The sequence below is a fragment of the Pocillopora verrucosa genome, chromosome 10 (genome assembly GCF_036669915.1).
Source record: "Pocillopora verrucosa isolate sample1 chromosome 10, ASM3666991v2, whole genome shotgun sequence".
NCBI lineage: Eukaryota > Metazoa > Cnidaria > Anthozoa > Scleractinia > Pocilloporidae > Pocillopora > Pocillopora verrucosa.
In genome coordinates this window covers 7,544,979-7,559,247 of record NC_089321.1, presented here as the reverse complement: position 1 = coordinate 7,559,247, position 14,269 = coordinate 7,544,979, and the positions used below count along the sequence as shown (strand labels likewise).

At 37.7% G+C, this 14,269-nt stretch overlaps 2 protein-coding genes across 2 annotated transcripts; both read right to left on the bottom strand.

Moving 5' to 3' along the window:
• Positions 1-3,687: 3,687 nt before the first annotated feature.
• On the bottom strand, positions 3,688-5,322 carry LOC136283972 (RYamide receptor-like). Its single transcript, XM_066173585.1, has one exon. It carries the CDS (start codon positions 5,310-5,312, stop codon positions 4,221-4,223), a length of 1,092 nt encoding a protein of 363 aa, XP_066029682.1. The 5' UTR covers positions 5,313-5,322; the 3' UTR covers positions 3,688-4,220.
• A 6,298-nt stretch (positions 5,323-11,620) lies between these two features.
• On the bottom strand, positions 11,621-12,661 carry LOC136284031 (RYamide receptor-like). The gene has a single exon (XM_066173769.1). It carries the CDS (start codon positions 12,617-12,619, stop codon positions 11,621-11,623), a length of 999 nt encoding a protein of 332 aa, XP_066029866.1. The 5' UTR covers positions 12,620-12,661.
• Positions 12,662-14,269: the final 1,608 nt, after the last annotated feature.

The window sequence follows — 14,269 nt, the reverse complement described above, 5'->3', positions numbered from 1 at the left end:
GAGAGAAGTTCACAAAGTCTGACGTTTCAGGCGTTTCTGCCTTTGTTGGTCCTGACATACGAAAGTTTGAAGAGAAGACAAATTTTAAGTCACCTCTCATTATACTTTGAAAATGAAACCCGGGTACCACCTGGAGCCTGTAATAAAAAAGCCATTTCGTCACTCTTGACATCGCATCGAACTTTCAATTTTCGAAAAAAAAGGAAAAAATAAAAAGACCAAAGCTATTAATTTAAGTCAATATCGGCATTCATTCTATTTTATCTTTTTTTTTATGTTTCTTTTTCCACCAGAAGCATTTGGGAAATTTTCATACAATTACACGAGAGCGAATTTCCGACACAGATGACTTTATTTCACAGATCTGACATTTTTTCGATTCTGACGGCCAAAGCGTAAAGGAAAAAGAACTTTTTAAAATTCGTCCCCCATTATGCTCTATGTCATCTGAAGCTTGTAATAAGAAGCGATTAAGTTTCGTCTATCTTTATTTGAACATGTTCACATCTACGAATACAAGAAATCCTCGCAGTGTAAAAGAATCCGTGATCTCTTTCATATCATTAACTAATCACGATTGCTCAACAATCTTGTACTAAATAAGTGAGTCATGGAACATTGGCAGCCCTTTCTCTCATTTCAATTAAGAAATACAAAATGAAACTTTATTGAAACTACGTCCGAGGAAACCTCCGCGTGCCATCTTTTATGCGCCTGCCTCCCCGCCTGTCTTTGCTGACTGTAAGCCTCCGACAGGCGAGATTCATGAAGAAATTGAGGAGAGGGAAGACAAGGAAACTTGATATATTGATTGTTACTAATCGAAATAAAGAAAAGAGATCTGAAAGACGTCAACAAGCGGACTCTATTTGAACAGAATTGTTTACTCAGTTGCAAGAGAATATTAAATGTTTATATTCTCTTGTCTGTAGCTTTCCTCTTTCAGATATTTTTCCACCCACAATATACGATTGAGAGAATCAAATATTTGATAATTGCGTCAGGATGTCGCCAGCATATCGCGTCCTATTTTTGAAACTCCATGTAAGTGTTTGCTAATGTTTTACCAGTATGAGCACCTGTTTTAACAAACGAGGCCAAATGGAAAGCTTCCCAAAAGCAAGCAATATATGATGCACAGTATATGTTTCCTCACCAAACAAAGTTGGTGATTGAGCGTTCGGAACTTAGAAAATTTGGATTAATACATCTGGTTTGATCGTATCTTCTATGAAGTGATTGATAAAATGATAAGTTTCTCCCTGTGTTCTGTATGGTATTTATAATATAATCCAAATGAAGATGATATTCCATATCCGACAGGAATTAAAACCCTTTCTAATGCACATGACTGTAAGATTTTATCAGATACTACTTGATTAATATGTTTTATTCATAGTTGTTTCTAATGCAACGTTGACAGAATTCCTTAATGCATATCAACGGTTCACCCCTAGGAAAAAATGTTTTTACGGCAACAGATTCGTTTCTAAACCCTGAAGTGTGGATGTTCTTTACTTTTCATAATGAAGTATTTAATTTAGTTTCAGTTCAGTTTACAAACAATTCTTATTATATTCCAAAGCGGCTGCCATGATACATTGCATCTTTATTAGCCCTGGCAACTCACTCAGCAGCCGAGGAGATTGTTAAGACCTTGGCGATAATTTCCACTGAAAATAAAACAGATGCAGGGGTTCATAGCGCTATTTGTTCGACTCAGTAGCAGAGCAACTTGCTCTAATAACTGTTTGAATCCACAGGACATTGTAGCATTGTTTTCATCTGCAAACATACGTACTAATACAAAAATACTGAATGGAATCCAGCATACAGCGAACCCTAACACAATAGCAATGGAAAGCTTCAGCGCATTTCTCTCCCTTCTCAAGCGCTGAATTTGAGCGTTCATTGAGTGTTCGCCTGGTCCTCTCTGGGACTTCAGTATCAAAAAAATCGCAAGATATAGAATAAACATCAGAACGAAGGGAATATAAAAAGATGTAATAAAAAGTGCCATAAAGTATTTTGTCACCGACGAGGAATCGTCAAAGACACGCATCCATTGCCGCACACACTTGTACTCATGATCATATTCGACCAGCTTGAACGCGACCAGATACGGGATGAATGTAGCCATGGCAATGATCCACGTGGCGAGAATAAAGAAGCGATACAATTTTGAACTGAAGAGCGGGGAACGGAGGGGAAATACCACAGCTACAAATCGATCCACTGCTATGAGCACAAGGCTCTGAATTGACACAGCAGAGTTGCATTCATTGTTGCGCTCAAGTTCGTGGACATTTCGAAGACGCGTTCTTCAGTCACCGTTAAAGTCAAGTATTATCTTATGGAAGTCACAAACACCTCTATTTGTATTACCGCTTGCTGTGGAAGTGATGTGAAAATTTGAATATTTCATTTTGATGATTCACACTGAAACCAATTATTTTAGGTCTTTATATGGGTTTGTTGTTGTTTCCAGTTAATAGCTGTTTTTAAAATTGCCGTCGGCAACCCTGGTGGAGCCGGAAAGAAGGAGAAATCTAGAAGAAAGTTTCACAGTTTTCTACGTTATCACCCGCTAATTCGTTACCAGTCGACGGGACACTTTTAAGACAAAATAAAAGCGCTTTAGGGCCTGAAAAAACCGAGTTCTAATTTTTTTGAAATTTTTCTTTTATGTGAATTGGTTTTTACACATAATAAGCTAAATATTTACGCCAAAAAAATTTCGTGTCATGGGCACTTTAACTCTAATTACCTAGAATTCTTTAACTCATTTCGGCAGGTGAAAAAGGAAATTGTAAAAGGGATGTTTGAATTTTTAAATTGTTTGGGTTTATATGGATTTTCCGGTTAATAGCTGTTTTTAAAGTTAAAAATAATCGACCTTAGCGCCTAGCGAGTTCTCCTTAACCAATTTTATGTGCATTGAAAGTAAGATTTGGCGCCTAAAAAGTATCGCAATGAAGCGCGCGGCAAAAACGATCATATTACATAGCTGTGACGTAGAAAACTGTGAAGACACGTCGGTAACTATGGTGGAGCCGGAAGTAGGACAAATCTAGAAGAAAGTTTGACAGTTTTCAACGTTATCACCCGCTAATTCGTTACCAGTCCACGGGACACTTTTAAGACAAAATAAAACCGCTGAGAGATTATCACTCTGAAGCATGATGAAGCACTCTTTACTTTTAGTGTTTGGGCTTAGCCTGTTAAAAGCTGCATTCTAGCAAAACTCTTAGTAATGAAAGTCACTTTCAAAACATCAGTATAATCTATCAGGGATCGCAGTTTTCCGCCGACAATGAATTCTCATATAAGTTCGTGGTTAAATCGACGTCGTGCATGTGCGTAAAACAAGGATCGCCTTATTTATTCGAGTAAACGCCCTAGGCGCTTGATACATTTTGAGACCTTCAGAGTGAGCGCTTATTCGAGAAGGGCGCTTATTTGATATTTTTCATTTTCAGCAAGTATTTAGTTTATTTCGCCACAAAATGATAAATAATAACAATACGCGAAAATGTACCATAGGCAGTGAATTTCGAGATTGTAAGGAAATATTTAATAGAGGCTCTCGATTGGGTTAACCGTTAGACTCCAACGCCAAAGCTTCTTCTTTAATTTATTACACTTTGCCGCTACAACGTTTACAGTTCCCTTTCTGATTAACTCCAACTCTAAAGCTCCTTATTTAATTAATAACGCGTTACCGCTACAACGTTTACAGTATTCCCTGACCAGTTGAAAATACATACCGGCTGTCTTTTTTCGGGTGCCAAGTCAAAAATTTCAGAAGCAATATAGCGAGGCTCTTCTAAAAGGGATTACGAACAGTTTCAACAAGTCAGAAAAAGAAGGCCAGAGTTGTAAAATGTGGAAAGTGTACTGTCACTAAACAGTAAATCAGTTGATGGATGGGTTAGGCCGCACTAGCTACTTCGCTAGAGTAGTTATTAGGGAGCTTAAGCATCAACGGCAGACGCGGACGGCAGCCGCAAGTTAAAAGTTCTTATTCCTTGCGGTCGATGAATTAGCGTCAAATCGCGCCAGATTTAGTTCCATTCTTTCTCCTGTTGCCGCCCGTGTCTCAAAAACGTCTCTGCTCAAATTCTCTATAAATAGGAATAAAGAACTGGTGGGCACGTTCAGCCACATCAATGCGCGGATAAATCCAAACAGCATGCAGAAGGCTGGGGAGAAAACGATAACTAAGCAGCTTCGCCTGTAGGAAAACAACCGATGAGATTCTTGAGACCTTGACGATAATTACCACTGAAGATAAAACATATGCAAGGATTTACAGCACAGTAAGAGCGCGCCAGAAGAAAGGCAATAGTTACAAAGTATCGCATGCCACAAGATGACCATATAGCTATGTTTGATGAATAAAGGGACAGCAAGAGGCAGATGCTGAGTGGCAACCAGCATACGGCGAACACCAAGACAATGGCAACGGACATATTAAGAACATTTCTTTCTTTCTTCAAACGCCGTTCTCTTGCGTTAGTTGATTGCTTCCCTGGAGTCTTCTGCGATTTAATTCTTAAGGCAATGGCAAAATAAAGTATGGCAATCAAAACCAAAGGGACGTAGCAGACAACAAGGATCAATCCTAGTAGGTAGGTTTGCCACGATAGGGACTCTCCAAATGTGTCATTCCACTGAAACACACAAAACAGCCCCTCTGGATACTCGACAACTTTCAGGGCGATCAAATATGGACAATGGACTGCCATGGCGACGATCCAAATGACGAGAATGAAGTACCGGCACTGCTTTGAACTGATCAGTGGGGAACGGAGAGGAAATACTACAGCCCCAAATCGATCCACTGCGATCAACAACAGGCTCTGAACTGAAACTAGAGTTGAGACATCTAAAGTGAATAGACTTAGTTTACACACCGCTTGGCCAAAGGGACCGCTGACAAGCCAGTAGCCGGCCGTGTTTATCTCTACAAGAATTATTGGAGGAAAGCTGAAAATCGGGAACAACAGATCGGAGAGTGCCATGTTGACAATCAAAATGTTGATTGGTGTTCTCAGAGTTTTCGTCCTATAGACAATTATTCCAATGAAGGTATTCGCAGCCAGCGACACAACAAATAGCAGACAGTAGGCGACGGTTCCTCCAATTCTTGTCGCTGTGGGGTTGAAGCAGCTCGACATGGACTGTGTTCCATTCACCATTGCTGTCACGTTTGCAGACATTTTTCGATACCAAGAGATCAGGTTTTTCTTCAGCCAACAGCCTTGCGGTGGGTACCTAAACTCGACTGGATGAAAACACAGCCTATCCATCTTATATAGATCAAACTTTCACATATTTAATTAATGAACATACCTAGGAAAATTCTAGAAAATCGACAGTCTTCACCTGAGACCTCTAACTAAGAAAAGTATGGTTGGAATCAGCTGTTGTCCGAAATTAAGCAATCGATATGCTTTTTCAAATATTGTCGGCAAAAGGGACAGTTTTCTCAAGTTTATAAGCAGGAGCCCATCCTATATGAGTTTATATAATCATTATCAATATTGTTCCAATGGCTCTAGAAATAGCCCAGCCAAGGATTTTTACTGATATAGAATAACGGTTGACAGCTGGTAGCGAAAAGATCTACAATCTTCTTTTCAATTCAGAGTTTACTTTCAATTATGTTGCCATCGAAAGTTTAATCCAGCCTGAGCTTACTCATTAATCTTGTTGCTCAGTAAAACTTGTTGGAGTTTTAACAAAAAATTTCACGAAGTTGTAATAAAAAGGAAAGAAACAGCCAGGACAATGCCGATTTCCTATATGCGAGAAAAATGGTATGGTTTCATAAGTCATCAGGGGAATTTGCAATAATTTAACAAATTTGCATGACAGAATTCATATGGCTTACGATGTAAATTTTTCCTTTAATCTTGTTTTTGTATTCGAGCAAAGATCATATTTCCGTAGCTTTAACCGACTTAAACGACCGCATACGCTCATTAACTGTCTGTGCTTCGGCGAGACCGTCTATTCGAAATGTAAACATCGCTGAGCGACAAAATTCAGTCCCCGCCGTGAAACCAAAGTACAGGTGATATGACTATCAAAGAAGAAAAAAAGGACGAAAGAGTAAAAAAGAATAAATATCGGTTTCGATGAACCGTATCCCTGAAGTTGTTTTAAGAAAAGGATAATTTCTCTTTCTTTAACCAATCTTTGGCTCTGAGCAGTTCTCGGAGGGGCTACCTTTAGTCTCAATAAACAAAACAAAGCTGATTACTAACAAATAACTTTCATTTACTTTCTTTAGCTTAACTTCCTTTACTGAGTTGGATCTAGTTTTCCATGAGGAACAGATCCAAAAGATTTATCCCACAGTAAAAACTCCTTTCTTATTCGCTCATTAATTTTTTTCGTGTCTTTATTTTGTATTTTTTTTTTTATTAAAGCTGTAAGCAAAGTTGAATCCGATTCTCTTTCCCCCAGTAACTAAATTTAAGTAGCTCGGTACCTGTGTTCCATTCATTGTTGCGGTCACGTTCGTCGACATTCAGCCAACAACTCTGAACGCTATCTTTTTTAAAGTGAACGCAGTGATGATTTGCGTAGATATTGTTATTGTTCTAAATTGCATACGTTAGCTTCTCGAAAAATTCAAGAATATCGACAGATGTACCCTGAACCTTCATTTTGATCAGTAAAAGTATCTACAATTGCAGTTGCCTGAGATGAAAGAGTTGGGAATGATCTCATTTGGATAATTGTACTTTAAACTGAGAAATATCATTGGCCTTAGGAACACGCATTATAAATTTGTGCTTCAGTCACTTGATGATAATTGTTGTGGTTGTTTCTTGATCGCTTGTTTGCATACTATTTTCGTAACAGACGATTGACGGATATAAGTTTCCCATCCACGACGAGTCGTGAAAAACTAATATCAGCTAACAGAAAGCGAGGAATGTGTCAAGTTATGGGAATCTTTTTTCTTTTGTGCACGAAAACGGCATGGTAATTGAGGGACGGAAAACGGGGAAAAAGGAAGTTTAAACGAAAGTTGGCTGCTTCCTTCCCCTGCTAGACGTGATCTGAATTAAAAAGCCGATAAATGTTTAGCAAATGACTGAAAGAAAAAACTGAAATAGCGTTATCCTGGCCTCAGGAACAGTTGTTGAAAGTTCCATTTTCTTCTGTTTCCGCACCTTGACGTGTATGTAAAACGCTTTCAATAATAAATTTGTGCTTCAGTCAATTGATGATAATTGTTGTGGTTGTTTCTTGATCGTTTGTTTGCATACTATTTTCGTAACAGACGATTGACGGATGTCAGTTTCCCATCCAGGATAAGTCGTGAAAAACTAATATCAGCTAACAGCGAGGAATATGTCAAGTTATGCGTATCTTTTTTCTTTTGAGCACGAAAACGGCCTGATAATTGAGGGACGGAAAACGGGGAAAGAGGTTAAAATGAAAGCTGTCTGCTTCCTTCTCCTGCGAGGCGTGATCTGAATTAAAAAGCCAATAAATGTTTAGCATATGACTGGAAAGCAAAAACTGAAATAGCGTTATTTATTGAATTACGTTTGACAGCTGGCTCCATGTGATGGCGGCTTATAATAAGTGAAGGAAAATGTTGCAAGATGTAGTACACAGTATTTTAAAGGATTATAGAGAAACCAAGAGATTCTTTTCAAAAAAACGCTGAGTAAACTGAAAAATTTAATTTTACTGTTTTCTGTTGCCATAAACGACCGCATAAACGCACTTATGTTTTCAAGTTGTAAATATTACTGAGCGACAAATGTCATGCAGTCCCGGAGGTAAAGGCAAATTATAAAGTGGCCGGTGATATGAGTGCTAAGGAAGGAATTGATGAAGTTTAAAAAGCGCAAAATTTCTTGCAGTTCTCGATCAATTTTTTTTTCTTAACTCGGTCAAACCCTAATGTCCCATGTACTTCTTTGATATCTCTTTTTATTTCTCATGCCAAAGAATAAACAGATGTAATTCTTTCTATTGCTCTCAATATATTTTCATCCCTTCGTTCAATAACCATTTCAGACACACTCATTCAAACAACATGTTTACTTCCTTTTAATTGTAAAAATAAATGATTTTAATGATATGTTTTCTGGTATATAAAACAAGGCGCGGACGGGTTAAGTTTACGCGAACACAATGGTCATGAAAGAGCTGTGGTTACGTAATGTGTTTTGTCTTTATTAACTGGGAGGCTACATGTTATCAATTCGATCTTATTTTTTTTCTGATCCTTTTACCTCTTGGGAAAATTTCAACGACTGCAGTCTACAAAAAAATGTTTACAAAATATGTACCCAGTTTTATATATATCAAACGACCATTAGGCCATAGTTATTCCAAATAATGGTTTAAGCCGTCATCCAAATTTTCTTAAAAATCCTCTGAGCTGCCAGTTAGAAGTCGTGCGGTCTCAAGTAACTTTTTTTCTGAGGATTTGTTTTTGTTTTTGTTTTGGTTTTTTTGCGGGGTCGATTGAGTTTTATCCCGACCTTTAAACTTCGTCTCAAAGAGATTATTCAAAAGTAGTAATAATGAGCCCATTTTTGTTATATACCAGCAGTAAGGCTGATATATTGTGTATCTGCACCAGAAACATCGTAAGCTGGTGAGCTAACAAACTACAAAAAAGCATCTAGGTCAACCAAAGAGAAATCAGCTCAAGAGATTCTTAAGGCCTCGACGACAATTTCCATAGAAAGTGAAACAGATTAGTAATGGTAATGATAAGACTGAGTGGAGTCCAATTCAGTCTGTAATCATACGAGTGATTAACAAAATCGAACGAAAAGCGAAGCGGGAGTCCGATTTGTTAATCATGAGTATGAGTACAGACAGAATTGGAAAACAAAAAGTGAAAACAACAATTTAAGAGAAATGTATTTACGTATAAAAGAGGAAAAACAAATCATTACTAAGAAAGGTAGTTCAACGCAAGGCGTGATCTGAATCTAAAGGTAAACATGAATAAAGCACGTGATAGAATGGCGAGTACCAAACTAGAATAATTTAGTGACGTTGAATGACAGTTGACAGCTTGTCTCAGAATCATCACGTTTGAGAAAGAAAGTTGTTCTAAAATAGAGAAGTTAAACGTGACGTTAACGGCAAATAGTATTGCAAAAGGTGACTATGCAACGTTTTCCGTCTGCTTTCAGCTTTTCGCAGTTTGAAACGAAAATAATTCACACAAGCCACGAACACGATTACTGTTATTCTCTAATTTTACTCAAGATATTTTGGAGGATTACAGCAAATATGAAAACTCCGTTGCTGTAAACGTCTTAAACGACCGCATACGCTCATCAACCTTCTGTGCTTCGGCGAGGACTATTCAACTGTAAACATCGCCGAGGGACAAATTTCAGTCCCTGCAGTAAAACCAAAGTGCAGGTGATATGACTATCAAAGAAGAACAAAAAGACGAAAGAGTAAAAAAGAATAAATATCGGTCTCGATGAACTGTATCCCTGAAGTTGTTTTAAGCCAACGATAATTTCCCTTTTTTTAACCAATCTTTGACTTTGAGCAGTTTTCAGAGAACTACCTATATTCTCAATAAACAAACAAAGCTGTTTACTAACAAATAACTTTCATTAACTTTCATTAACTGTATTTAGCCAAACTTCTTTTACTAAGTTGGATTTACTTTTCCATCGTAAAAGCTTAGCCTGTTAAAAACTGCCTTCTAGCAAAACTCTTGGGAATGAAGGTCAATTTCAAAACATCAGCATAATCTATCAGGAAGGGATTTAGCTTATTCGAGGCGGGCGTTTGTTTGATTTCATTAATTTTCAGCAAGTATTTAGTTTATTTCGCCACAAAATGATAAATAATAACAATACTCGAAGATGAACTATAGGCAGTGAATCTCGAGATTGTAAGGAAATATTGAATAAGTTATACTCCTCTTAGAGGCCCTCGATCGGGTTCACCGTTTGGCATAAAAATCAGCCAAAAAATTTAGGCGTTAGGCGGAAAAATTGACAAATTTTAACCGTTAGTCGCAAAAAAAAAATAAAAGTAAAATTTTCTTAGTAATCACAAAGAATAGAAGTTACACGTTAGCAGTAAAATGGCCGACATTTTAACCGTTAACCATCGCCTTTTGAAGAGCCTCCTCCTAGACACTTTTTTTTTGGCAAGCAGGGGGGTGGGGAGGGGGAAGCAGAAGGAGAGGGGAGGGTGCATAATCGAGGTGAGGCGTTAATCCAATAAATACGGTACTTGAGAGGAATAACTGTAATAACAATTTAGCTTATGAGAGAAAAACCAGTCCGCATAGCTTTTTTTGATGTTATTTATTTCATCTTGGATTTAAATCAGACTTTATTTTTTATCATCGCGTTATAACAGCTTATTGATCGAAAAAGATCTTTCATTTACAGGCAGAGTCCAAAATATTGAAAATAATTGTTATATAAACATTAGAACCGGAAATCCTGAAGCGAAAGTTCAAACAATTGTTGGGGCGTTTGAAGTAAACTAGCTTGCATGAGCAAACTAGACAAATGGTACCAAGAATTTTGGTTCACAAGAAGCTTCTTTTTTAATTAATTACACGTTGCCGTTACAACGTCTACATTATTACCTTTCTGATTAAATCCAACGCCAAATCTTTTCTTTAATTTATTTCACGTTGCCGCCACAACGTCTACAGTATTCCTTTTCTGATTAACTCCAACTCAAAAGCTTTAAATTATTACACGTTGCCGCTACAACGTTTACAGTATTCCCTTTCTGATTAACTCCAACTCTAAAGCTTCTTCTTTAATTTATTACACGTTACACGCTACAACGTTTACAATATTTCCTTTCTGATTAACTCCAAACCTAACTTCAACTGATTTCGGCGACAATTTCAACTACGACTAACAACCATTAACCAAAAGCTACGCACTTAAATCTCATTTGAAAGTGGGCAAAAGTAAATATATAGTTAAATATGAATAAGATAATGTCGCAAATTAATGACATTACAATTTGGGAGAGACGACTAAAGCTGACGTGTGTTTTAAGGAGATCCCACATTATCTCAATAATGCCTATTGTCACTTTGCATGAATAGTTGAAAATACATACCAGCTGTCTTTTTTTGGGCGCCATGTTAAAATTTCAGAAGAAATATAGTGAGGCTCTTCTAAAAGGGATTGCAGAACAATTTAAACAAGTCAGAAAAAAACGACCGAGTTGTAAAATGTGGAAAGTTTACTGTCACTAAACAGTAAATCAGTTGATGGATGTTTACGGCGCACCAACAACGTCGTAAGTGTAGGTATTAGGGAACTTAAGCATCAACGGCAGATGCGGACGGCAGCCGGAAGTTAAAAGTTCTTATTTCCGGTGATAAATACATCTTTTTGGTCAGTTCAATTTGGTACAAAATTCAAAAACAAATACCTTAAGGTCGATAAATTAGCGTCAAATCGCGCCAGATTTAGTTTCATTCTTTCTTCGGTTGCCGCCCGCGTCTCAAAAACGTCTCTGCTCAAATTCTCTATAAGTAGGGAGAAAGAACTGGTGGGCATGTTCAGCCACATCAATGCGCGGATAAATCCAAACAGCATGCAGAAGGCTGGGGAGGAAACGATAACTAAGCAGCTTCGCCTGTAGAAAAATAACTGATGAGATTTTTAAGACCTTGACGATAATTACCACTGAAAATAAAACAGATGCAAGGGTTTACAGCACAGTATGAGCACGCCAGAAGAAAGGCAATAGCACCAAAGTATTGCATGCCACAAGATGACTTCATAGCCATGTTTGATGAATAAAGGAACAGCATGATGCTGATGCTGAATGGCAACCAGCATACGGTGAACACCAAGACAATGGCAACGGACATATGAAGAACATTTCTTTCTTTCTTCAAGCGCCGCCTTCTTACGTTAGCTGATTGCTCGCCTGGAATCTTCTGCGACTTAATCCTTAAGGCAATGGCAAAATAAAGTATAGCGATCAAAACCAAAGGGACATATCTGGTAACAACAAACAATCCCAGAAAGTAACTTTCAAACGATAGGGACTCTCCAAATGTCTCATTCCACTGCCACCGACAAAACAGCCCTTCTGGATACTCGACAACTTTAAAGGCGATCAAATGTGGGCAATGGACTGCCATGGCGACGATCCAAATGACGAGAATGAAGTACCGGCACAGCTTTGGACTGATCAGTGGGGGACGGAGAGGAAACACTACAACTACAAATCGATCCACTGCCATAATAACCAGACTCTGAACTGACACTAGACCTGAGACATCAGAAGTGTAGGAACTCAGCTTACAGAGCACTTGGCCAAGGGGACCGCTGATAGGCCAGAAGCCGCCTGTGGTTAAAGTTAAAAACAACCGTGGAAAGAGGAAAATCGGAACCAACAGATCGGAGATGGCCATGTTTACAATCAAAATGTTGATTGGTGTTCTCAGAGATTTCTTCCTATAGACAATCATCCCTAAGAGGATATTTCCAAACAAGGACACAACAAATATCAGTGAGTAAGCGAGGGTTTTACCAATTCTTGTTGCTGTGGGGTTGAAGCAGCTCGACATGGACTGTGTTCCATTCATCATTTTGGTCACGTTTGCCGACATTTTTTCAATACTAAGAGGTCAGGTTTTTCTTCAGCCAGCAGCCTTGCGGTGGGTACGTAAATTCTACTGGATGAAAACAAAACTATCCATCTTATATAGATCAAACTTTCACATGTTTAATTAATGAACATACCCAGGAAAATTCTACAAAATTGGCAGTCTTCACCCGAGACCTAACCAAGAAAAGTATAGTTGGAATCAGCTGTTGTCCGAGATTAAGCAATCGATATGCGTTTTCAAATATTGTCGGCAAAAGGGACAGTTTTCTCAAGTTTATAAGCAGAAGCCCATCTTATACGAGTTTTTATAATTATGATCAATATTGTTCCGATGGCTCTAGAAATAGCTCAGCCACAGATGTTTACTGATATAGAATAACGGTTGACAGCTGGTAGCGAAAAGATCTACAATCTTCTTTTCAATTCAGAATTTATTTTTAATTATGTTGCCATCGAAAGTTTAATCCAGCCTCGAACTAACTAATTAGTCTTGTTGCTCAGTAGACTTGTTGGAGTTTTAAAGAAAATTTTCACGAAGTTCTAACTAAAAGGAAGGGTACAGGACAATATAAGGCCGACTTCTTATGTGCGATAAAAAATGGTATGGCTTCATAAGTCACCAGGAGAACCTGTAATAATTTAATCTTTTAGGTTAGGCATTGAGTCAGTTAAAATAGGATTGTCAAGAACAAAAATGGTTTTGAATTCTCTAATTATTTTTAACTTTTTGATATGGTTGGTACTGGTGAAAACGAGGAAAAACAAGTCATTTCTAAGGAAGGTCGTTCCACACAAGGCGTGATCTGAATCTAAAGGCAAACATGAATAAAGCACATGATAGAATGGCGAGTACAGAAATAGAATAATTAAGTGACGTTGAATGACAGTTGACAACTTGTCTCAGAATCATCACGAATGAGAAAGGAAGTTGTTCTAAAAAAGAGAAATTAAAGGTGACATTAACGGCAAATAGTATTGCAAAAGGCGACTATGCAGCGTTTTTCCGTCTACTTTCAGCTTTTTTGCACTTTTTGAAACGAAAAAATTCACACAAGTCACGAACAAAATTACTGTTATTCTCTAATTTTACTCAAGATATTTTGGAGGATTACAGCAAATATGATATCTCCGTTGCTGTAAACGTCTTAAACGACCGCATTCGCTGATCAACCTTCTGTGCTTCGGCGAGAACTCATCAAATGTAAATATCGCCGAGGGACAAATTTCAGTCCCCGCGGTAAAACCAAAGTGCAGGTGATATGACTATCAAGGAAGAACAAAAAGACGAAAGAGTAAAAAAGAATAAATATCGGTTTCGATGAACCGTATCCCTGAAGTTGTTTTAAGCAAACGATAATTTCCCTTTTTTTAACCAATCTTTGACTTTGAGCAGTTTTTAGAGAACTACCCATATTCTCAATAAACAAACAAAACTGTTTACTGACAAATAATTTTTATTAACTTTCATTAACTGTCTTTAACCAAACTTCTTTTACTGAGTTGGATTTAGTTTTTTATGAGGAACAGATCCAAAAGATTTTTCCCATAGTAAAAACTCCTTTCCTTCCTCGCTTATTAACTTTTTTTTTTCTGTCTTTATTTTGTATTTTTCTTATTTTATAAAAGCTGTAAGCAAAGTTGAATCCGATTC

What these genes read in the sequence shown, in the direction of transcription:
- LOC136284031 (XM_066173769.1), bottom strand. Translation starts at nt 12,619, where the DNA reads ATGTCGGCAAACGTGACCAAAATGATGAATGGAACACAGTCCATGTCG.
- LOC136283972 (XM_066173585.1), bottom strand. Translation starts at nt 5,312, where the DNA reads ATGGATAGGCTGTGTTTTCATCCAGTCGAGTTTAGGTACCCACCGCAA.